At 41.2% G+C, this 24,461-nt stretch overlaps 1 protein-coding gene across 5 annotated transcripts in view; it reads left to right on the forward strand.

Annotated features, from left to right (window-relative positions):
* Positions 1–24,461, forward strand: part of MYO5B (myosin VB) — a 372,261-nt gene that overhangs the window by 194,863 nt on the left and 152,937 nt on the right. For 4 of the 5 annotated variants that reach the window (XM_067464658.1, XM_067464659.1, XM_067464656.1 and 1 more), the window contains exons 6-8: positions 17,091–17,234; positions 19,273–19,354; positions 23,567–23,674. In XM_067464658.1, coding sequence (XP_067320759.1) covers positions 17,091–17,234; positions 19,273–19,354; positions 23,567–23,674 — 334 coding nt within the window. Of the gene's footprint in view, positions 1–17,090; positions 17,235–19,272; positions 19,355–23,566; positions 23,675–24,461 lie in introns of those variants that run through there. The other variant, XM_067464660.1, reaches the window with a different exon arrangement.

Here is a 24,461-nt window from a genome sequence, read left to right on the forward strand (position 1 = left end):
TAGGTTTTTTCGGGCTATATGGCCATGTTCTAGAGGCATTCTCTCCTCTAGAACATGGCCATATAGCCCAAAAAATCCTACAACAACCCAAATGAGCCAGACCTCAAAGCAGAGACACTCTCTGTTGATGTTCTCCTTTAACCTGTGTTTAGTGACACACTAGATCTGTACCATAAGGATACATAGCCATCATGAGCCATTGATACGATTTATACTTCATGGATTTGCTGAAACCACAAGTGGACATCTTCTGGGGGTTACTGACTCTTTGGAATCCACTAAGATATTTGAAGATGAAGCACTGCTGCTGTAATTTGGCAATATTTCCTTATTATTATTATTATTTTGCAAATTGTAATTCAGAGACCACAATAGCATGCTATGATGCAGGAGGTTGCGTAGGCAACTGTTTGGCATTACTTGGCTACTTTCCCTCCTAAGTTGTCCCCATATGCCTCCCCATTCCCATGATTGGTGTCACACCTGGTATGGCCCAGACCTTCTGCACCTCCTAATGATGCCATTCTCTCTATCTTTCGCCCTATGTGTCACAGCCGGATATACCTTACAAGGTGGTTGTGCAGACAAAGAGGGGAAGAGGAAGCCCATGTAGCCAACCTTGAACCCCCTGGAGGAAAGGAAGGCTATGAAGTCATGAATAAAAAAAGTTAATCGGTTAAGTAATACATACTGGTATGACTATCAAAGACCAGTTAACAGAGAACATTATCAGTATTCTCCGTGCAACATAGTAATTCTCTAAAGAATCTCTGCTTCCCTTTATAGGATGACTAAGTTTCTAATCCTTATGGCTGAAAGACCTAGATTTTAGCATGTGTGTGTAATGCATTACAAGTTCCCAAAGCCAGAGAATAGAGATGTGAAGGATTTAGAATTGTTCTCATCAGCACCACGAGATGCAGAGCCAACCTTAAGAAATGGGGACACAAAGTGGAGTCCACGAAATGTGAGGGTGGAAAAGAGCAAACTACAGACCACCTATTACAGTGCAGCCTGAACCCTGCCACATGCACAATGGAGGACCTTCCTATAGCAACACCAGAGGAACCCCAAGTGGCCAGCTTCTAGTCAAAGGACATTTAATATAATGCCAAGTTTCTATTTGTGTGTAATACATTACAACTGCATCCTTGGTTCACTCCTGATACGATAAATAAAAATAAATCAGCCATTGTCCCAGTATAATAGGACAATGTGGGGGAGGGCATTGGATTTAGAATTGAGTTTTTATGTGAGTGGTGCTACTGAGTAAATATCTCAAACTTTAGCAAACTTCACACCCAGAAAAAAAGATTCTGCATTGCTATCATACCTTTATTCTACCAACCAAAAAGGCAACATAATGTTTTAAATTATTTATAAATATACTTATTTTATGTATATCCCACCTTTCTCCTAGCATGGAATCCATTATACAAGCCGTCAAAGGTTGTAGGCTTCTCCAACAGTTATGAATGCTAAAACACTGTTCTTTGGCATGGAATGCAATGATGGAAGGCTAGAGTTTAAACTGATGGTTAACATTAAAGCTGATGGTGGTGGAAGGTGGTTTGATGAAGGTAGAGACCAAACTTCTTTCTGACCATAAGGCATTTATTGTTGTTATTGTTCAGTTGCTTCCAACTCTTCGTGACTTCCTGCCAGATGCCCCCACCACCACCACCAAGCTCCTTCAAGGCCAAGCCAGTCATTTCAAGGATACCATCCATCCACCTTGCCCCTTGATCGACTGCTGTTCCTTTTTCCTTCAGTTTTCCCCAGCATCATCATCTTTTCCAAGTTTTCATGTCTTCTCATTATGTCTGTGGTTCTCAACTTGTGCATCCCCAGATGTTTTGGCCTTCAACTCCCAGAAATCCTAACAGCTGCTAAACTGGCTGGGATTTCTGGGAGTTGTAGGCCAAAACACCTAGGACCCACAGGCTTGGAACCACTGCATTATGTGGTCAAAGTACTTCATCATTGCCTGTAACATCCTTTCTCCTCCTGGTCCGGCCACGCCAGAGCTCCCTGCCGGCTGTCGCCACCCCCAAGCTCCTTCAAGGTCAAGCCAGTCACTTCAAGGACACCATCTGTTCATCTTGCCTTTGGTCAGCCCCTCTTCCTTTCTCTCTCTCTCCCCCCCCCCCCCCAACATCATTGTCTTCTCCAAGCTTTCATGTCTTCTCATTATGTGGCCAAAGTACTCCATCTTTGCCTCTAATGTCCTTCCCTCCAGTGAGCAGTCGGACTTTATTTCCTGGAGTATGGACTGGTTTGATCTTTTTGCGGTCCAAGGCACTCTTCAAATTTTCCTCTGACACCACATTTCAAGGAGCCACCGGTGATGGAGTGAGTTAAGCCACTGAGCTACTGAACTGACCAAAAGGTCATAGGTTCGAATCCGGGGAGAGGCATGAGCTCCCGCTGTTAGCTCCCGCTGTTAGCCAGCTTCTGCCAACCTAGAAGTTTGAAAACATGCAAATGTGAGTAGATCAATAGGTACTTCAACAGTGGGAAGGTAATGGTGCTCCATGAAGTCATGCTGGCCACATGATCTTGGATGTGTCTGTGGACAATGCCGCCTCTTCGGCTTAGAAATGGAAATGAGCACCAACCCCCAGAGTCGGATATGACTAGACTTAACGTTCAAAAGCGATGAGACATTTAGGGACACAAAAATATAAACAAGGCAGTAAACTCTTTTTGCCAGTCTTCCTCTGAAAGTAAGGGTTGAGAAAATAGTTCCCAATGCTGAGGGTCTAAAGACCCTTACATACTGCTGTATAAAATCCACATTGAACTGGATTATATGACAGTGTGGACTCAGATAATCCAATTAAAAGCAGATACTGTAGTTCACCTGCCTTGATATTTTGGGTTATATGGCTGTTTGGAAGGGCCCCCAGTGTAGCATCACTGAGTTCAGTTGGTCCAAAACAATCTGTTTTATAAGGACTTTTGAATATTGAATGCAAATTGGTATTCCCCTTCTGCTCTTTTTGGCTTTGTAACTTCAAGATAATGGGCTTTAGTAAATCTGACTTTGTGTCAACATTGTTCCTTTTTATTCCTAAAATGTTCAGTTCCCTGCGCCAGTAACATGCTGAGGAAGTCAAGCCTACATTAGCACTGTCCCCAAATAGAATCAATACTCCTTTCCCAAATGCTCTTTTGTCCTCCTTTGTTTCGGTTTTTGCATGTCATCAGAGTTATTTTCGCAAGCGCTTGCCTCCTGGGTTTCTGTTGTTTGTGCTCCAGAGAAAGTTCACCAGTCCTTCAGCAAAATAAAGTCAGTTACAGGGAGGCATTGGGATAGTTAATGTTCTCCTTCTTTCTATGCTGGCAATGGAGGGAAAGCCAGGAACATATTTGGGGTCCCCCCCCCCCCCCCCGGTAGCTGTGTGATGCTGGTACAGTCCCAGCTTTGAGCTATTTCCTTCCATATTGCACTAAAAAAACAAAACAGAAGTGAGAGAAGAGTAGATTGTGAGCGCTCCAGCTGGAGGTCATCTGTGACCAACAGTACTGTAGAATTTGAAGAGGCACGAATGGAGGGCGAAAGAGAGAAACGTGCCAAGAGGAAGGCGCGTCAAGTCAACCTCGGCCAGGACAGCCTTCCACCTGAAAACCAATGCCCTCACTGCGGGAGAACATGCATATTAAGAGTAGGGCTCCACAGTCACCTATGGACACACCTCCAGTACACCCATGTTGGAAGACAATCCTACTTGGACAACAAGGGATCGCCTAATGAATGATGAATATGATGAGAGATCGACTGGGCATTGGGTGACAATGTACCCAACAAGATCCTGTGGTGGCACCAACAACTCAAAGGCTCATTTGAGCTTCTCTGTGTGATGTGCGTGTGTGCCTTCAAGTTGCCTGCCAACTTATGGTGACCCCATTAATTTCATAGTTTTCCTATGCACTCAGAGATGGTTTGGTCAGCTCCTTTTCCTGAAATAAAAGGGGTCCTCAAACTTTTAAAGCAGAGAAGGTTAGTTAATGGTTCTTCAGACTGTTGAGAGGATGGACTATAGTTTGAAAAAAAATGAACAAATTCCTATGCACACTGGGCATATTTTATTTGTAGTGCAAAATATAAACCCCAATGAGAAAAAATATAATATTTAAAATGAAGAACAATTTTAACCAACATGAACTGACCAGTATTCCAATAGGAAGTGTGGGCCTGCTTTTGGTTGATGAGAAAGTCAAGTTAATTAAGGTTGTTGTTGTTGTTGTTGTTGTTGTTGTTGTGTGCCTTAAAGTTGTTTCAGACTTTAAGTGACCCAAAGTCTAAAATATAGGGTGGGGACCAGGTAAATAACTTGGAAGGGACCTTGGGCCTTCATTTGGAGAGTCTACAGCATCTGATGTTCACTGGGGTCTCTTATTGAGTACTAACCAGAGCTAACCCTACTTAGCTTCCAAGGGCCCTTCCACACACCCATATAACCAGAATACTAAGGCAGAAAATCTCACAATATCTTCTGTGGAGTGGGTTATGAGTCCACACTGCCATATATTCCAGTTCAAAGCAGAAAATGTGGGATTTTATTTAGCTGTGTGGGATTTTATTCAGCTGTGCTCTGACCAAGATAGTGTGGCTTGATGGTGCCAAGGCATTTGTTGTATCTCCAGACCCCCAAAAGCACTCTGAAAGAGAACTGAATCACCCCCACCCTCACCCCCAGAATGGATGATGTTCCTTAGAATATGCAGGGGAAATGCCAGCATGTTTTGTTTTAGGCTCCAGAAAGGTCACATTTTCCCCTAGAAAATGACCTTTTGGTTCCTTCTTGTCAAAGAAAGGCCTCTCCTAATCTTAATTGTGTACTTTAATACATTAAAATCCCCCCACCCACTCACACACACACTGCTTAAGTGACATGTGGGGCATTTTCATGCAAAAATGTAATTTTGAGTTGGGGCTGATTTAGTGCGAAGGACCTCTAAGGTCTTCTGAGGAGCCAACATAGTCCTCTAACTAGGGTTACCACATCTCACCTCCTCAGATCCAGGCTTATAATTTGCAAATATTATTCACATGATGTGCAAATGATATTGCACAAATTATTTTAGTTATGCAAATCAATCTGATTTAAATCGAATTATGCTAATCCAAACTATAAATTGTTGCAGTTTCCCTTCCACTGTGTTTTCGGCCTTCATACCATGTTTATAGTTACAACTGATTAAACAAACAAAAGTTAATGCATTGTCGAAGGCTTTCATGGCTGGAATCACTAGGTTCTTGTAGGTTTTTTCGGGCTATAGGGCCATGTTCTAGAGGCATTTCTCCTGTCGTTTCGCCTGCATCTATGGCAAGCATCCTCAGAGGTAGTGAGGATGCTTGCCATAGATGCAGGCGAAACATCAGGAGAAATGCCTCTAGAACATGGCCCTATAGCCCGAAAAAACCTACAAGAACCTAAACAAAAGTTGGCTTGCTTTGGAACAGGAAGGGCTGAGTTTAAATCCCTCCCTGGTCAAGGTATTTGTTCTTGGGCCCACCATATGCACCCTTCCTTTGCTTTTTTGGATTTCACCTCTTATCCTCCCTTTCTCTTCCCTTTTCGCCCTCACCTTCTTCACCTTGCGCTGTTGCTTCTTCTACTTATTCACTTGCATTGCTCACTTTGTTTCCTTTCTCTTGCTTCACCTTGCAGCATCTCAAGGTGTTCCTCATCTTAAAAAAAAGAAAACTTGGAGTCTAAACTAGATTATGGTCCAAGAATGTCAGGTTGTCTAGTAAAACCCAGAGAGCCAAGCTGTATGGTAACCCTATCCCAAGGTCCTTCAGTTTTCCACTCTTAATAGATGGGTAGAAACAGGCACAGAGCTACATTTAACACATAGATTATTAATCTTTTTCTTTAAGTGGCATTGAGAAAGAGGGAGAGAGATTTCTTTGTTATCTGCTCTGAGGGTGCTGTTCTGCAAGTTGTGTTCTTCCTCGCCCCATAAATCTATCCTTTTCCTGCCAAGTCTAATTTCAGATTTGCAATGATAAGAGGGCTTGTTGTCTTGTCTCTGACAAGCTCTTTCACTCTCTGTGCTTGGACAATATTCCTTGCTCCTCCACCCCATTAAAAAGGGAGGCTGCTGGATAGATGGTGAAAGCCATGGCTGTAAGCCAATGTGAGGCTGCCTTGAGTTTTTTAAGCCAATGTCATGCCTTGTTACTAACAGTTTCCAAGCTTGGAATGCTACAGCTATAGTTGCAGGGCCCCCCGGATGTTGTGAATTATCTTTATAGGGTGAAAATGAAAAATTGTGAATAAAGAAAGTGCATTTTTAAAGGAATTTTTGGTTAGTCAAGCACAACACCATAGTTAACTTTCCCTGGAATCTGAAAATAGAATTGCATTGAAGGATCTAGAGATTCCTAGATTATTTGTTTGTTTGTTTGTTTATTTACGGCATTTGTAGCCCGCCTTTCTCAGCCTTGCGGCAACTCAAGGCAGCTCGCATAATTAGCAAATTTAATTCCATCTATATAAATAAAAGTGTAATGTTCGTTTGTGATATTAACAGAACTCAAAAACCATTGGGGGAATTGGCACCAAATTTGGACATAAGACACCTAACAACCCAATGTATGTCCTTCACTCAAAAATTGATTTTGCCATTTGGGAGTTGTAGTTGCCGGGATTTATAGTTCACCTACAATCAAAGAGCATTCTGAACCCCACCAACGATGGAATTGAACGAAACTTGGCACAAGTTCTCCCATGACCAAGAGAAAATACTGGAAGGGTTTGGTGGGCAGTATCCTTTGGTTTTGGAGTTGTAGTTCACCTACATCCAGAGATCACTGTGGACTCAAACAATGACAGAACGGGACCAAACTCTACACAAATACTCAATATGCCTAAATGTGAACACTGGTGGAGTTTGGAGAAAATAGAATCTTGACATTCGGGAGTTGTAGTTACTGGGATTTATAGTTCACCTACAATTACAGAGCATTTTGAACCCCACCAACGATAAAATTGGGCCAAACCTCCCACACAGAACCCCCATATGGGCCATAGCAATGTGTGGCAAGGGACGGCTAGTACATTAATAAAAATGCTGTTAAAAACATTCAACTCAACATTTAAAAGTATATATAAACCATTTATAAACATATGATCACTGATGTTGTCCTGTTAAAATCATTATCCAGCAGCACCGTCCAGCCATTCCATGTTCATTCTTCCTATTTCAAAATTACCTATTCCACTGCACTTCCAAATGCTTGTTCAAAAAGCCAAGATTTTACTCTTTTTTGGAAGGTCAGGAGGGAGGGGGCCAGTCTAATATCTCTAGGGAGGGCGTTCCACAACTGAGGGGCCACCACTGAGAAGGCCCTGCCTCTCATCCCCGCCAGGCGCGCTTGCGAGGAAAGACCTCGGTGTCCCCTGAAGTGTCCATCAGAGGAGAAGGCCACCTTGCAGGTAACCTGGACTCAAACCATGTAGAACTTTGAAGATTATAACCACCACTTTGCACTTTGCCGATAAACTATTTGGTACTCAGTGGAGTGACTTTAGTTTGGGTGTGATATTCTTACTTCTAGATGTTCTGGTAATTACTCCAAATATTTCCATGTTTTGAAATAATTGGAGTTTCTGAACAGAGGTAGCCCAGTGTACAGCGCATTGCATTGTAGTTCTAACTCTGATTCATCCCGATTACCTCAGTTATGGGTTGCTTTCATGTCCCTAAAGTTTCAACTCTTTGCGCTTCCAAACCTTTGCTTTTGACCTCAAAGTAACCTAATCTTCCCAAACAGGGATGCTATGGGAAGGCAGTTGTATTTTGGTGCATATCATTAATGTAGAGACTCATTGTGATTATTTCCTGCTTCGAGAAGCTTGCAATATACACTCTTTTCTTCCATGGACCATCTGTTTTAACAAGGACAATTTTGTAAACAATGTTAATAACGGCTTTTGTGATATGTGGAACCCAGTAGTGAATAAGGTAATTCAAAAAGTAGGACTTGCCAGTCTTGAATATAAATGACTTCCTGTTTTCCAAACTTGTGGATAAGATGCTTTCAAAAATGTAATTAACTTTTTTTTATATAAAGAACTTCCAATTCCATTTCTTCAGTTTTTCTTTGTTGCCTTGTAATTTAAGTTGCACCATAATACGTTGATTATACTGTGGGATTCTGCTTGTCTATTACAGTAATAAGACTTCAAGAAAGATCTTAATGGAGCCGTTAATCTGCCCTTTCGCCTCCCCGCTTTCTCATTTCTGGCTGTTGTTTGCTTCTTGCCTGTCTCCTGTGTCATTTGATGGTGTTTGCAGAAGATCAGCCTGGCTTTGGATCAACCTTATGATTGCTTCTTTCTTCCACTGTTCTGTTAACGGAGCCGATCAGATCCGAGCGACAGTAATTGAAATTCTGTGTGATGGTAACATAAAGCTCTGACCCCTAAGGGATTGTATTCTAATGCCAGATTTTTTAATTTAAGAAAGCGTTGATGAGAGGAGGAAATTAACAAGCCCACACACTAGAAGTCAAGCGTGAGGTGGTGAATCCCTTGGCGAGTAAACCTCAGGAGGAGCTTAGGGAGTACAGATCAGGAGAACCGGCACAAAACTCTGAGTTGTTTGCATTTGGACTTCAACCAAGGTTTCGATTAGGCTGTTCCACAAATTCTTGTCATCTTTTATGTTCATGTAAGGTCAGATACTCTTTGTGCAAATTTTGTATTGGTACCAACCTTTGTGATCACATTGACTTCCACTATCCTTTGCCTGTTTAATTACTTTATTAAATTTATACCCCACTTCACTCCTTACTTGGGGATCAAGGCAGCTTACAAAATGTTAAAACAAACTACAGCTTTTAAAAAACAAATATAATCATTTAAAACAAATAAACAGCAAATTTGTTTTTTTAACAAGGATTAAAACTGTTTAAAAAGCACATTTGGAACACAGTAAAACAGATACAACACATCTTATTAAAGTCTCACGTGTTGTAACAAGTTTAAAAGCAAATCACTTCCCAAATAAAAAGATATTTGCCTGCCAGAAGAAATAAAGCAAAACCAATATGATGTTGTGCAACGTTTCTCAACCTGGTGGTTGGGACCTCAGGGGCGGTCATGAGGGGGTGTCTGAGGGGTCTCCAAAGACTGTAAAAAGACCAGTATTTTCTGTTGGTCATGGGAGTTCTATGTGGAAAGTTTGGCCCAATTCTATCATTGGTGGGGTTCAGAATGCTCTTTGATTGTAGGTGAGCTATAAATCCCAGCAACTCCAACTCCCAAATGTCAAGGTCTGTTTTCCCCAAACTCCACCAGTGTTCACATTTCGGCATATTGAGCATTCATGTCAAGTTTTCTCCACTACAAAACCTCTTCCGGGTTTTTTTTAATGTCTGGGTAGAAAAATAGCATTGGTGACCAAGTGTGGCCAGTCCCCTGAGATGGCACTGGGACTTTTTTCTCCCTGTGGAATGACCCTTGACTTATCCATGTGTCACATTAAAATTAATTATTTTGGTTCCCAAACTTGCCCTCAACTTATACATGAGGTATGAAATGATAGAATACTTGATATCCCTTTTTGAAGCCGATTGTAAGAGGTCACTGAGTTGGACTGTGTTGGTTTTCCAAAAAGTGTTTATGTTCACCCGTTGTTTAATAGATCAAAGCTGTCAGTTTGTTCTGAAGCAACCAGGGACTACATTAAGTCAGTTAAATTGAATACATTTAGAAGATGAAATCAGAGTGAAGACAAAAGTTAAGATGGTTCAATTAAGATCAAGGACAAGTGATTTGAGAAAAGTCATCCCCAAATGCCAAGGCGTTTAGAGAATGTGCGAGAGTGAAAAGACTGAGAGGTAATGCGATAGCCACATTTAAATATCAGATTGAAGATGTTGTGAGCTTGTTTGCTGCTTCAGGGGATAGGACATAAACCAAGAAAAGCAATTCAGACTGAAAATTAGGATGCATATCCTAGTGGTAAGGTTTGCCAGTGGAATGTGATGGACTCATCCTTACTGGAGATAGCATAACATGTACTTTGGTAGTAGATTCCTGCAGCACTGGCCCTTGGGATACCTTCTAACTCTGTGATTCTGTGAAGTGTGTCTATGGTCTGTGAAGCTTTGTTGCCTTCAAGAATTGTGTCCAATTCTGGGCACCACAATTGAAGAGAGATATTGACAAGCTGGAATGTGTCCAGAGGAGGGTGACTAAAATGATCAAGGGTCTGGAGAACAAGCCCTATGAGGAGCGGCTTAAGGAGCTGTGCATGTTTAGCCTGAAGAAGAGAAGGCTGAGAGGAGCTATGATAGCCATGTATAAATATGTGAGAGGAAGTCACAGGGAGGAGGGAGCAAGCTTGTTTTCTGCTTCCCTGGAGACTAGGACGCAATGGAACAATGGCTTCAAACTACAAGAGAGGAAATTCCATCTGAACATGTGGAAGAACTTCCTGACTGTGAGAGCCGTTCAGCAGTGGAACTCTCTGCCCTGGAGTATGGTGGAGGCTCCTTCTTTGGAAGCTTTTAAACAGAGGCTGGATGGCCATCTGTCAGGGGTGATTTGAATGCAATATTCCTGCTTCTTGGCAGGGGGTTGGACTGGATGTCCCATGAGGTCTCTTCCAACTCTAGGATTCTATGAATGAGCAGAAGATCAGGGCTAGAGCTCCTTTTCTATGTGTAGTTGGAGAACAAGTTCTAGATTCCTTGTTATAGGCTCTATCACAAAGACATTTACAATAAATGACATTATACCAAATTCGCACACTTTTCAGATCTTATTGAATAACACATTGAATAGTTTCTTAATGGATCACTGCTACAAGAAGGAAAGATCACAACATTCTGGAAAACTTTGGAATCTTACTTTCGAACAAGCGTAGACCACTATCATTATTGTGACTCTCTTAAGAGAATACAGCCTTCCCTCCACATTTACATACCTTTGCAAATTTTATACACAGATTTGATTAAACACACTTGAACCCGTTTGCCACACAGTTAATAGGAGTTTCAGGAATTTAGCTGACACATAAATCAGAGAGAGCATGCATTGCAGCACTTGATTGCACCTCTTGCCTGTTTTGTGCTGACTGTGAAAGAAATGCTATCAATGGCTTGGTAGCCATCATACTTCCTCTGAGTCAGAAGCAGCTGGCCTCTGAATGTAGGGTGTTGGGAGCAAATCATACAAAAGGCATTGCATCCTTGGGGTTTGCCTGATAGGCTCTCAGCTTGAAAACTTTGCAGCCTCACTCTTCTTTGTGTGTGCCATGTGAACTGTTTTATTACTACTCCTTCAAGGTTGTAGATGCATTTAAATGTTTATTAAAAAGCTTGTTCATATTTCACAAACTGCAGTGAGGGGAGAGGAAAGAGAGATTACGTTCATAAATTCCACATCACTATCATATTCTTCCTCATAGATTTTTCTATTCATCTTAAATTATGAGAAGTTATAAATCTTTTCCTAAAATACTCAAGGGTTTCCTTGGCCTATCCTATGTGACTATTGATTATTTGCTCTATATTTTAACTTTACAGAGCTATTGTTGTGTATTCGTTCAGTTACTTCCGACTCTTCGTGACCTCATGGAATAGCCCACGCTGTTCCATGTGACCCCATGGAACAGCTCCCTGTCGACTGTGGCCACCCCCAGCTCCTTCAAAGTCAAGCCAGTCACTTCAAGGATACCATCCATCCATCTTGCCCTTGGTCGGCCCCTCTTCCATTTTCCTTCCTTTCCCCCAGCATCATTGTCTTCTCCAAGCTTTCCTGTCTTCTCATGATGTGGCCAAAGTACTTCATCTTTGCCTCTAATATCCTGCCCTTCAGTGACCAGTCAGTCTTTATTTCCTGGAGTATGGACTGGTTTATTCTGGGTTTTGGTTCCAAGATCCCTCTGGATAACAACATCCTTGGATGCTCAAGTCCTCTCCCTAGGTACAAAAATCCATTGGTGGTCCAGTCCCATTATATGATGGCATAATAAAATGATGTCACTTATATCAAATGGCAAAATAAATATTTGCTTTTCAGATTTTTATTGAAGTGGGGGGCTATTTTCAAGCTGTGGGTGGTTGAATCCGTGGATGCAGAATCTGTGGATATGGGGGAGCAGCCACTGTAGATTATTTGAATATGGCAGAGTTGGTCACAGATCAGAGTAGAAATTTGATTTAAAAAAATCTGAGATTATGAGGATGTTGATGCTGACATTATGAGCCACTGTAACTCAGACCAGAATGCCTTTTACTCAGTGGATTAGTTGAGGGGGTACAAAAACTTTTAAAGTTGACTTTAAAGTTGAGACCCTCTGCCAGGATGGAAATTCAGCAGAGGATTATAGTCCAAAAAACTAACTTCTCCAAGCTCTGAAGACAGCGTGGGAGATAGGTGCCCATTGTATTTCTGGACTAGGAATAGAGGGAAAACTTTACTTCATTTCTTCTTGAATAGCATGGCTGCCAAATGGGCAGTTGGAATAAGGACAATACTTCCTTCTTCAACAAGTTCACTCACCTGCACAAATTTCATCCTCCCCTATGACTACTAGTCACGACGTTAAGTTGAAGGATGGCAGAAATGGTGACATGTTAAATATGTGTCCCCTTGATGGGTGCCTGCTCTTTGACTATGGTACGTTGGATAGATTGGTTAGTGGGGACTCAGAAGTCGGATGGACATCCTTTGGACAAGGTGTTATCTGTTCCTGTTCTCCAGACATTGTAGGTTTGCCTCTGAAATGAAATGAAATGGAGTTTCCATGTTTTATGCATGGAGGTGAACTGGGGTAGTGCTGTGTCTGTTCCATTTGTGGCTTCGCTTATAAGGTCTCCGTTCCCTGCACAGAGAGGCAAGGAAAAAAGAATTAGCATCTCTTTCTCTTGGAGATGCTGCAGGCTTTTTGCCCAATTTGTAAACACAAACAGACTCCTTTGCCTGTGCAGCCTGAGTTCTCCTGCTGTCAGATGGCATAAAGTCTTGTCTCTCGCCCAGTTCTGCAGCCCGGATTTTTATTACAGCAGAGCAAGTTAAACTTTGGAGGCCTTGGTTCAAATCCTGGGTCAGCCGTCAAGACCAATTTGGAGTAGTTGTTACTTTTCTGCCTAATTTTGTTTTGAGAGCAGAGTTTGAGTAAGGAAATGCCTTGTTTTGTGTTAACCCAGACTCCTTAGAAGGATCTAATATAAATGTTAATAAGACTAATGCATTCTAGTGTTCACAAATACAGTTCTTAAAATACATTTTGAGTACAGATTGAGTATCCCTGATCTGTAATGCTTGGGATCAGAAGTGTTTTTGATTTTGAAACTCCTGTTTTTCTAAATAGTTGCATAATGAGATGTCTGGGAGAAGCGACGTAAGTTTAAACATGAGATTCATTCATGTTCATATCACCTCAAACATACAGCCTGAAGGTAATTTTATACACAATATTTTCAATACCTTTTTTGCATGAAACAAAATCCAGGTACATTAAACTACCAGAAAAACAAAGAATTCACTATCGTACCCACTCATATAGACAAATTTGTATTTTGGAGTATTTTGCATTTTGTAATTTTGGGTAAAGGATCCTCAGCCTGTAATACATTCTTCTGTTCTTCACAAATACAACTCAATTGGAAAAAGGCAAGGGACACAAAATATTAGAAACAAATATTTTCTGCTGGATTGGTTTCTCTTAAGGTTAGCTTGAAGGGGCCTGCACTCTGCACGTTCTCAGGAGTCCCCTTCTTACTCAGGAGGGTGATGTGGAAAGAACACACAAAAAGTTGAATCTCTCTGAAGATTAGCTTTTATTTTTCCAGCCGTGCAAATGGCGGCAGGTGTACTTTAGGCATAAAACATTGCCACAGCCCCAAAAGGGGCTGCAAACTTTTATTGTTTTACAGAAATCCAAAAAGCACATTTTGATTGGTGTTTATTTATTCATTTATTTACTATACTTCCCAGCCTATCGGCAACTCAAGGCGGTTTACAACAAGTCAGTACACATAATAGCAAAATACAGATTAAGCATTAAAACAATATAAAACCACAATAAAAACTATAGAAACAATAAAACAAACATCAATTATCATCAGTTATCATCAGTGTTTCCTAGTTAAAAACGTTGTCCAAATTCCAAATTGATGGAAAAAAGTGACTAATGGGAAAAGGATTAATTGGGAAAATATATAATGGACTAATTGGTGAAGAAATAGGGCTGAAGCTGTTAGAAAACGTATGGGAGGGAGACCTAGGGCCTCTGATAGATTTTGATTGGAAAAGGGTCCTGAAGTGGAGAGTGGCTAAGAACCTATCAATAAGATTAAAAGAAAATGTATACAAAGTTATATGGAGATGGTATACTACGCCAGTCAAACAACATCAGATGGATAGCAAGCAAAGTAACCTCTGCTGGAGATGTGGCAAACACAAAGGGACATATTTTCATCTATGGTGGGAATGCCCCCAAGTGAAGAATTTTTGGAAGGATATATTTACCGAAATAAACAACATTATAGGATCAAATATTATGCCGGATGCTAGGTTAGCGTTATTAATGGACACCACGAAGCTGAATGTAGAAATAACTAAGAAAGAATTGGTGACTATTTTGCTCACAGTGGGAAGAATTATAATAGCAAAGAACTGGAAAATAATAACCAATCTAACACTGGATGCATGGTATAGGGAAGTTTGGAATGTAGCTTTAAACGATAAACTAACAATGGAAATGAGGGTATTCAGGGGGGAAATTAACAGGTCAGATTTTGAGACATACTGGTCGGTCTTTATTAAATATGTCTTAGAGAGCGAAAATGGAAAACAACAGAATTGGGTTGGTCAGGAATTTTGGAGATGACATTTGATTAATGGCTGATTTATAAATACATGGTGAAGGAAATTATACTTGTTCAGGCCTTGGTGGTGGGGTTATGTGTTTGTAAAATGTTCACTGTTTTGGGTTTTGTCTATTTTGTAAGTTGTTATTGTATGTAAATAAAATCTTTTAAAAAAAAGTGACTATAAGATATAAGTTATCCAGTCGGAAGTCTGAGAAGAAATTACATTTGAAAGAGAAGGAAGTTGCCTAACTAAGTTGATATAAGTTAAACTGTTCTCAAAATTATATAATATCAGCCGGGGGGGAGGGGGCTCGGGGGGCTTCAGCCCCCCCCCCCCCCCGAAATTCTCATGGTGGTTCGCAAAAAGGCCTTACTGGTGCATTATTTAAACTGTTATATTTATTTATTCATATCATGATCTGATCACCATGCTCAATATATCCCATATGCATGGGGGTATTGGGGTAATGATACAAAAGGTTTGCTAGGCTAGACCCTATTTCACTCAGACTCAGCCCCCACAAAACCCAGCCCCCCCCCCCGAACCCCCCCCCCCCCCGAAAAAACTCACCCCACCCCCCCGAATCAAAATCCTGGCTACGGGCCTGCCTTCAAGCTTAGTACATTCACTGAGGGTTTACACTCAACTAGATAAAAATGGTTGCCACCTTGCAAAGAAGACACTTGTTTTTCTAGCTCTTCATAAAGTTTAGTTTGACTTCATTTTTTAAAAATTCCATTCCATCCCAAATCATAAAAAAATCAAGAAGTTACTGACAGAGTGCCAGTATTTTCCCAGTGGATGCCAAGCTGAGTCTATTAAAGAATTGGTAAAAGATTTGAGTAGTTTTTTTTGGGGGGGGGGGGGGGAACAAATCAATAAACTATCTTGGGGACATGCTGTTAATGTTTATTTTCCTTCTCCAAGTAATGAGAGGTTTCATTTTTGTCTGAAAGAGTCTCTGGAGGTTTATTGGCATTTTGGGTTTGTTTACAAAAGTACAGTCAAATACAGGTAGCTAGATATATCCTAAATACTGCAATGGGCAGCTAGATCCAATGCTCCACATAGAATCCCCAGAGGGATGTGGCCAGAAACCCAAAATACTGTTATTTTCTGCAACACAAAAACTCAAGCCGCTCAATGTCACTTGAAAACTACTTTCTGCCACCTCTATTTGTGTGTATAAAAAGAAATATTCTTAGGAGTATAGCTAGAACCAAAGCAATGAAGGTAAAGGTAAAGGTAAGGGTTTCCCCTGACATTAAATTAATTATTTTTTTAAAATTTTAATTAGTACATTTGTCCCTGCCATAGGTTTTTAAATGTCGTGTTATTGTTAATGTTTATTGCTATTTTCTGTTTATGAGTTTTATTTATTGTTGTATTACTGTTGCTATTGTTTTATTGTTGTATTGTGGGCTCGGCCTCATGTAAGCCTCACCGAGTCGCTTGGGGAGATGGTAGTGCGGTACAACTAAAGTTTAATCATAATAATAATAATAATTAAGTCTATTCGTATCTGACTCTGGATGTTGGTGCTCATCTCCGTAAACACTTCCAAGGTCATGTGGCTGGCATGACTGCATGGAGCACCATTATTTATTTATTTATTTATTTATTTATTTATTCATTTGTATACCGCCATTCTCAGCCCTAAGGCGACTCATAGTGGTTTACAACAATCAAGCAAAAACAAGGCAAACAATCAAGGCAATAATTGTAGGTAATGCTCTACCTTCCCGCCAGAGCATTACCTATTAATCTACTCACATTTGCATGTTTTCGAACTGCTAGGTTGGCAGAAGTTGGGGCTATCAGCAGGAGCTCATCCCCGAATTCAAAACACCAATCCTTTGGTCAGCAAGTTCAGCAGCTCAGCAGTTTAACCCGCTGTTCCATCTGCGGCTCCTAGGAATATAGATAGAAATGCTTTATTTAAGTGGGGACTAACTCTTGAATCCAGGCTATAGAACTTATAAATTTTGTTCTCCCAAAATCAATAGATTAATGCTGTTTCCATTACACATGTGAAAGTGTGTCTATAATCATATTAAAAGAGTGCCCAGTTTGCCACACAAGACACTTAACAATTTATGCCTGACTTCCTCTCTCTGCTTTTTGTCTTTTAACATAACATTGGCTGATTTATTTATAGGCGACTGTTGGTTTATAAAGTGTACTTCATGCACATCCTTGCAAAAAGGATTTCTGTTTCTAATACTCCTGTTTCATTTCATAAAGGCAATCGGGAATGCGAAAACAACCCGCAACGACAACAGCAGTCGCTTTGGGAAATACATCCAGATCGGCTTTGATAAAAGATACCGGATCATTGGTGCTAACATGAGGACGTATCTGCTTGAGAAATCAAGAGTTGTGTTTCAGGTTAGTTTGTTTACCATTTTAGATGTTTTTTCCCTGTGTTTCAGAGATCAAACTACATGTTACACTTGATGCTGGACCCTGAACTAAAACACTAAGTCAGTTTAGGTTACTTAATTGAATTTATTTATTTCATGTCAAAAGCATTGCATAAATAAATTAGTATAAAACTAGGAGCCCCCGGTGGCGCTGTGGGTTAAACCCCTGTGCCGGCAGGACTGAAGAATCGCAGGTTCGAATCCGGGGAGAGGCGGATGACCTCCCTCTATCAGCTCCAGCTCCTCATGCAGGGACGTGAGAGAAGCCTCCCACAAGGATGATAAAAACATCAATTCATCCAGGCATCCCCTGGGCAACGTCCTTGCATACGGCCAATTCTCTCACACCAGAAGCGACTTGCAGTTTCTCAAGTCGCTCCCGACACGACAAAAAAAAAAGTATAAAACTGATAAAATAAAGGAAACACAAGTCACACAAGGTAGAGGATTCTTCTAGGTAGTATCATTTCACCAGGTTGACTTTTGATCTGTCAACTCCACTTTTGAGTCTGTTCAGGAACTTCCAAGTTGCCCATTCTTGGTTTGCCCCTGGAAGAAGACCCTTGTGGGGGGCCATCCAGTTGGCTAGAGCAGCGGTTCTCAACCTGGGGGTTGCGACCCCCAGAGGGGTCGTTGGGCCATTTTTGGGGGGTCGCGAAGCTGCCTTGGTTGGCCCGGCCCCGCCAAAATGGCTGCCAACCCTTGCCATTTGGGCAAGGGAGGGCTGCCCCCTCCCCGCGCCTTTCTGAGTGTAGGGCACGGGGGGGGGGGGGGAGGCAGAGGACTGCCCGCACAGCCTTGCCATGAGCACAGCCTTTCTGCCCGCCCCCTGCGCCTTTCAGAGGTCTGTTTCCCCCAAACTCCACCAATGTTCACATTGGGGCATATTGAGTATCCATGCCAAGTTTGGTCGAGATCCATCATTGTTTGAGTCCGCAATGCTCTCTGGATGCAGGTGAACTACAACTCCAAAACTCAAGTTCAGTGCTCACCAAACCCTTCCAGTTTTTTTTCGTTGTTCATGGGAGTTCTGTGTGCCAAGTTTGGTCCAATTCCATCATTGGTGGAGTTCAAAATGCTCTTTGATTGTAGGTGAACTATAAATCCCAGCAACTACAACTCCCAAATGACATAATCAATTCTCCCTCCAACCCCACCAGTGTTCAAATCTGAGCATATTGGGTAAGGTAAGGTAAAAGTTTTCCCCTGACATTAAGTCCAGTCGTGTCCAACTCTGAGAGTTAGTGCTCAATTTCTAGGCCAAAGAGCCGGTGTTGTCCATAGACACCTCCAAGGTCATGTGGCTGACATGACAGCGTGGAGCACTGTTGTTGGGAATTTGTGCCAAATTTGGTCCAGTGAATGAAAATATACCCTGCATTTCAGATATTTACATTATGATTCATACCAGTAACACAATTACAATCAGGAAGTAGCAATAACAATAATTTTATGGTTGGGGGTCACCACAACGTGAGGCGCTGTATTAAGGGGTCACGGCATTAGGAAGGTTGAGAACCACTGGGCTAGAGGCATACTCTTACTGTTGGTGGAGGAACATTTAGAAGAGTGGTGGTTCTCATGAAACTTTTCCTTGATTTGAGTCTACTGGGAGGATGCTGATCACCATGTAGTGGGTGGTTTTCATAGTGTTCAACCTTATTTCTCTCACAGTTAGCAGCAACTTCCCATCGCACATGGGGGGGGGGGGGGGGGAGACAATGGCAGCTAGCTTATAGAGTCTATCAACCGGTGTAGGTTTGGGACATCCTGTGATTAATCTACATGTATCATTCAGTGCTATATTCACCTAACAGCAGGACCTCACCCCCTCCCTGTCAAACTTTTGGTCAATAGGTTCAGCAGCTCAGCGGTTTAACCCACTTTGCCACCAGGGGCTCCTGATGGTGAAATCTGTAATTTGGATAGAGTGGCAAATAATAGTCCAGATTATCCTTGATGCCAGTTCTTATTTCTAAAACCAAATCTGTTTTACTCCTCAGGCAGAAGATGAGCGAAACTATCACATTTTCTATCAGCTGTGTGCCTCCGCTGGTCTCCCAGAATTTAAAGATCTCTCACTAAGTGAGTATGATATGTTTGTATCTTCAGTCTCTCCACTGAAAAAATATTTGCCATGTACTTTTCTGTTCCATCCATCATCAAATTGGTGAGATAAATACTTGGTGTGATATTGCATATGTCCACCTTCTGAACTCTGTTGCATCTGTGAAATGGATTATATGGTGGAGCTTTGAATCCCCCTCGGGGTGAGAAAAGCGGTATACAAATACTGTAAATAAATAAATTACCATGGAAGCATTGGGACTATGGAAATGCCAGCAGACCTGGGCTGCATGCCTCTCCTTCAGCTCTTTGGATCTAAAGAAAGATTCAGCTTTGCAGATCACTTTTCTCGGATGTAAACACAGTCCCTTATGTCTAAACATTGTAATAGGTTGTGTACTTCCTCTCTCACTCTCCCAATGTTTTGAGAATTATGTAACTGCAATCAGAATGGAAAAAAGTTTGAGATGCTTCTCAATTATTTTCCTTTGTGGCTGAATACTGGACAGGCTTGAAGCACATGCCCATTAGGGGAATCATAAAATCAAAGAGTTGGAAGAGACCTCATGGGCGATCCAGTCCAACCCCCCTGCCAAGAAGCTGGAATATTGCATTCAAATCACCCCCGACAGATGGCCATCCAGCCTCTGTTTAAAAGCTTCCAAAGAAGGAGCATCCACCACACTCTGGGGCAGAGAGTTCCACTGCTGAATGGCTCTCACAGTCAGGAAGTTCCTCCTCATGTTCAGATGGAATCTCCTCTCTTGTAGTTTGAAGCCATTGTTTCGTGTCCTAGTCTCCAGGGAAGCAGAAAACAAGCTTGCTCCCTCTTCCCTGTGGCTTCCTCTCACATATTTATACATGGCTATCATATCTCCTCTCAGCCTTCTTTTCTTCAGGCTAAACATGCCCAGCTCCTTAAGCGGCTCCTCATAGGGCTTGTTCTCCAGACCCTTGATCATTTTAGTCACCCTCCTCTGGACACATTCCAGCTTGTCAATATCTCTCTTGAATTGTGGTGCCCAGAATTGGACACAATATTTCAGGTGTGGTCTATCTCCTCTCAGCCTTCTCTTCTTCAGGCTAAACATGCCCAGCTCCTTAACTGAAGAGATTCCTAGAGAGAACATATTAATCAAATTTGTGAATAACCAAATCTACAAAAATCAAACTTGCAAATGCAGAGAGCCAATTGTACCCAGTTAAAGCACTGCCATTTCTCTTCGACTGCTGTAAATCCTTTGAATTTGCACCTCTCCAAACTACAAGCTTCAAGATTTCATAAGATGCAGCTGTGATGATTAAAATGGAGCCATCGCTTCAATTAAAAGGTGTACAAGCACCTCTTAACTGGTCTGTTTGGCAGTCATTTTGACACCCAGAAGTCCTGTTGCATTGACCAGTTGCCTATCTCAGCCTCATTTCAATGTTGGACTTTTGGGCACATTCCTTCTATGTATATTTTGAAGATACCAGATTACATTCAACAGGAAATTGCCCTTTACAAAAACTAGGATATAGAACAGCACAGATCCTATCAGGAGGCACTGAGGGAAGCAAGAGAAAGGAATAGAGGAAAGTGTTTCCCAGGCCCAGGAGGAAAATACTCTTTCATTCTATTAAGTCAGCGGCTTTGAATTTTCGTGGCTGGGAGGGAAACGCTTGATGGAAAAAGCCAGCCATGATAGGAAGCGGAAAGCAAGGGGAGGTTGTCCCCGTGAGGTATTTAACTGCATGGGATATGTTTGCGTTTTCCTTTTTGGCTCTAATGGCTTTTGAGGAGAGAGCGCATCTATGCCTTCTAGCTGGGCTTGTCTCTTGGTGGGTGTTTTTGTGTTTATTTCAGTGTGAAATGTTCTCTTTTCCACTGGCAAGCCCTTAGTCTTTGACTAAGCATTCCTCAGCTTAGTTTGGAATAGATTTGTTTTATTTTCATTGAAAGCCAGAAGAATGTGTTGAAACCAAACCTATGCTTACTTCATTCACTGTGCTTTGGAGAAATTTTTGTTGTTTTCTGCGTGTTGTTGTGCTTCAACTTGCAATTAAAGTGGATTTAATTGGCATAATTACCACTTGATGTAGAGAAGGTACTCAAAGCTGTAAAATATATGTATTTATTTATTGGAACACAGAAGTCAAGTAAATACCATTGACTCTCCACATTTGCAGGCTTGACTTTGTGGATTTGATTATTCACACATTTGATTAAAATGTCCTCTCTTGGAATGTCTAGGAGTGCATCTCCATCATAGAATTAATGCAGTTTGATACCACTTTAGCTGCCATGGCTCAATGATATGGAATCATAAGAGTTGTAGTTTTGTGTGGCATCAGCATTCTTTGGCAAGGAAGACTTAGTAAAACTTTGGCTCTCTTGATTCCAAAATATTGAGCCCTGGCAATTAAAGTGGTGCCAACCAGTATCAGTTCAACAGCGTAGACGCCACTTTAAATGCCTCCAGTGCAATTCGGTGGTCAATTTCAAGCAAAAGAACCTAGACATTTTAGAGAGATGTTCTCTCAAGTTAAAAAGTGGCTTTTTTATTCATGATTTCCCCACTTTCATAAGGGCCTCACAGCCCTATCTCCAAAAAATGTGTTGGGTTGATGGTAAGAAGAAATGATAGCACCAAGGAAACCCAGTTTTTCCATTTGTTTTGGAGTTCAACCTCTCCAAGCTTCTCCAAGTTTAGTCAACAGAAGAAGTGACGATGAGCTTAGTTCTAGTCAAGAGATACATCCACACTACCATCTTTGTTTCAGAATTTCCCAGCCACGTGACCAGGAGTCCTGCTGTCAGTCAAAAGCAACATTTCCAAACTCTGGCCTTAGGTTTTTCAGGTTTAAGGAGTTTGATGGGCTTTCAGCCGAAGTACACTCAGCTCTTGCTGGCAGTGCTCTTGTGTGCCTTTGAGGGATCTCAACTGTTTGGCTCAGGAGTCATCCTGAAACGTATCTTGGCAGTATTTGCTGAAATGCTTATGAAAATTTCAAAGAAAGCTATGCCATTTTGATTAAAGGAAGACAAAGTGGAAGCTTGCAAAGAAAAGGCCTTTGGTTGTTGTCCTCAGGAAGAGTTCACTGGATGCACAGTTAATCGTGCAGAATTGCTGAACTAATCATGAACATAAAAGAATAAGTCTCGCTTATCTGTACAATCGGGTAGAAATCCACATTTTAGAGGGATACATTCTCATAAGCAAGCAGTAGGACATAAACCATGTTACATTTGTTGATACTGTTAAATGATCCATGTCAAAAGTTATTCATTTTCTTTACCCTGTCCAGAACTATGTTAAAATAATTCTTCAGTTATATGCATTTACAGTCCTTGGGACAAAGAGGCAGCAACTCCTAAATAGATACATCGAGATAGTATCTGTTAAATGACAAATGACCAACCATCCTTTTGAACAAATTTTCTTTAATATAGTGGTGTCAAACTGCATTAAAATAGCAAGGTACCATTTTGAAATCCTTCAGAAAACTGGGTGCCTCAAGTAAATAATAATAATAATAATAATAATAATAATAATAATTACTATTATTGTTATTATTTACCATTTTTCAGCTGCAAAAAGCCACTCTACTGGGATCTGCACCCATTATTCGCTGATACATCAATACATCACATCGTCCTAGGCACTTGGAAGTATCCAACATGTGATCCAATACAACAGCCAGCTGTGTTTGCTTGTTGTGATTCAAATAATAATAATAATAATAATAATAATAATAAAATACTTTATTTATATTCTGCCCTTCTTCCCTAGCGGACCATTTACAGCTGACATAGGCAAACATTCAGTGCCTTTACAATCACATACAGTGAGAAACACAGACACAAACAAAGGCAAAGGCTTCTCCTTTCATTTCCGGCTTCTGGATGAGGGGCTCATCCAGAAGGTGAAAAGAATGCCTCTTCTCTAAGGTATACTTTTCCTTAGAGAAGAATGCCTTAGAGAAGAGGTAGAAACATCTGAAATACTGTAAAATTATCTTTCTCAAAGGCTAGGAACATCAATTGAAAATCACTTTGATGAGTGAATAACTTTCCAATGAAGGGTTATGATACGGTACTCACATTCACCCATGGATAAATCTGACAAGGTTTTTTTAGGCTGATTTTTTTTACTAATATTTCTAGACTTATACATGAGTACATAGGATATGTGCTAGCAAATAATTCGAGCATTAGTTTCTACCACTCACAAATTCTTTCTCTCTTAGCATGTGCTGAAGACTTTTTCTACACATCCCTGGGAGGAGACACATCTATCGAGGGAGTGGATGACGCAGAGGATTTTGAGAGAACCAGGAATGCTTTCACTTTGCTTGGTGAGAAATTAATTGTTTTTTTAAAAAATGAGCTGGAGAGGTTCCCAGTATAACATTTGGATGAGACAGCTGTCTTTCACAAGGACTCTAAATAAGCCCGCAGGAGCTTTACTGCGATACGCATGTGTCCTTGGAATATTTGCTTCATGTATTTGTGACTTTACTTTTCTAAACACTTGCTTTGAAATTGAAGGCCAGAGCTTGTCATTGTCATAACAATTGGAGTTGCACCACTGGTCAAGCTGATCAGTTAGATTCCCATGAATACTTTTCATCATCAGCCAGGCTCAGCATCAGACACATAGCCAGGATTTCACGACTGCATGTAACTAACTCATCTTAACTCTGAAACCAACGTTAAAGCCCAGTAATTTGTCCCAAGTGATTGAATCAACAAGTCACTGTCTTCACTAAATCTCTTTATAAAGTTTTGGTTGCCTGCATCCATATGTTTGGTAGAGATTTGACAGAGCTATTGAGTTCACTAGTAAGGGAGGCTAGCCTGGTTCCTTCCATGTTATTTTTTCAATATAAAGCTCCCAGATTGCATCTGATCTTGGAAGCAAAGCAGGGTGAGCCCTGGTTAGTATTTAGATTGGAGTCCACCAACAAATACCAGGTGCTGTAGGCTATATTTCAGAGGAAGGAACTGTCAAAACCACTTCTGAGTATCGTTTGTCTAAGAAAACCCCATGAAAATCATGAGGTCACCATACGTTGGGAGGAGACTTGAAGGCACACACACAGAAGAGCCTGCTTATTTCTGTGTTACCTTTTCACTACAACA

The sequence above is a fragment of the Anolis sagrei genome, chromosome 2 (genome assembly GCF_037176765.1).
Source record: "Anolis sagrei isolate rAnoSag1 chromosome 2, rAnoSag1.mat, whole genome shotgun sequence".
Taxonomy (NCBI): Eukaryota; Metazoa; Chordata; class Lepidosauria; order Squamata; family Dactyloidae; genus Anolis; species Anolis sagrei.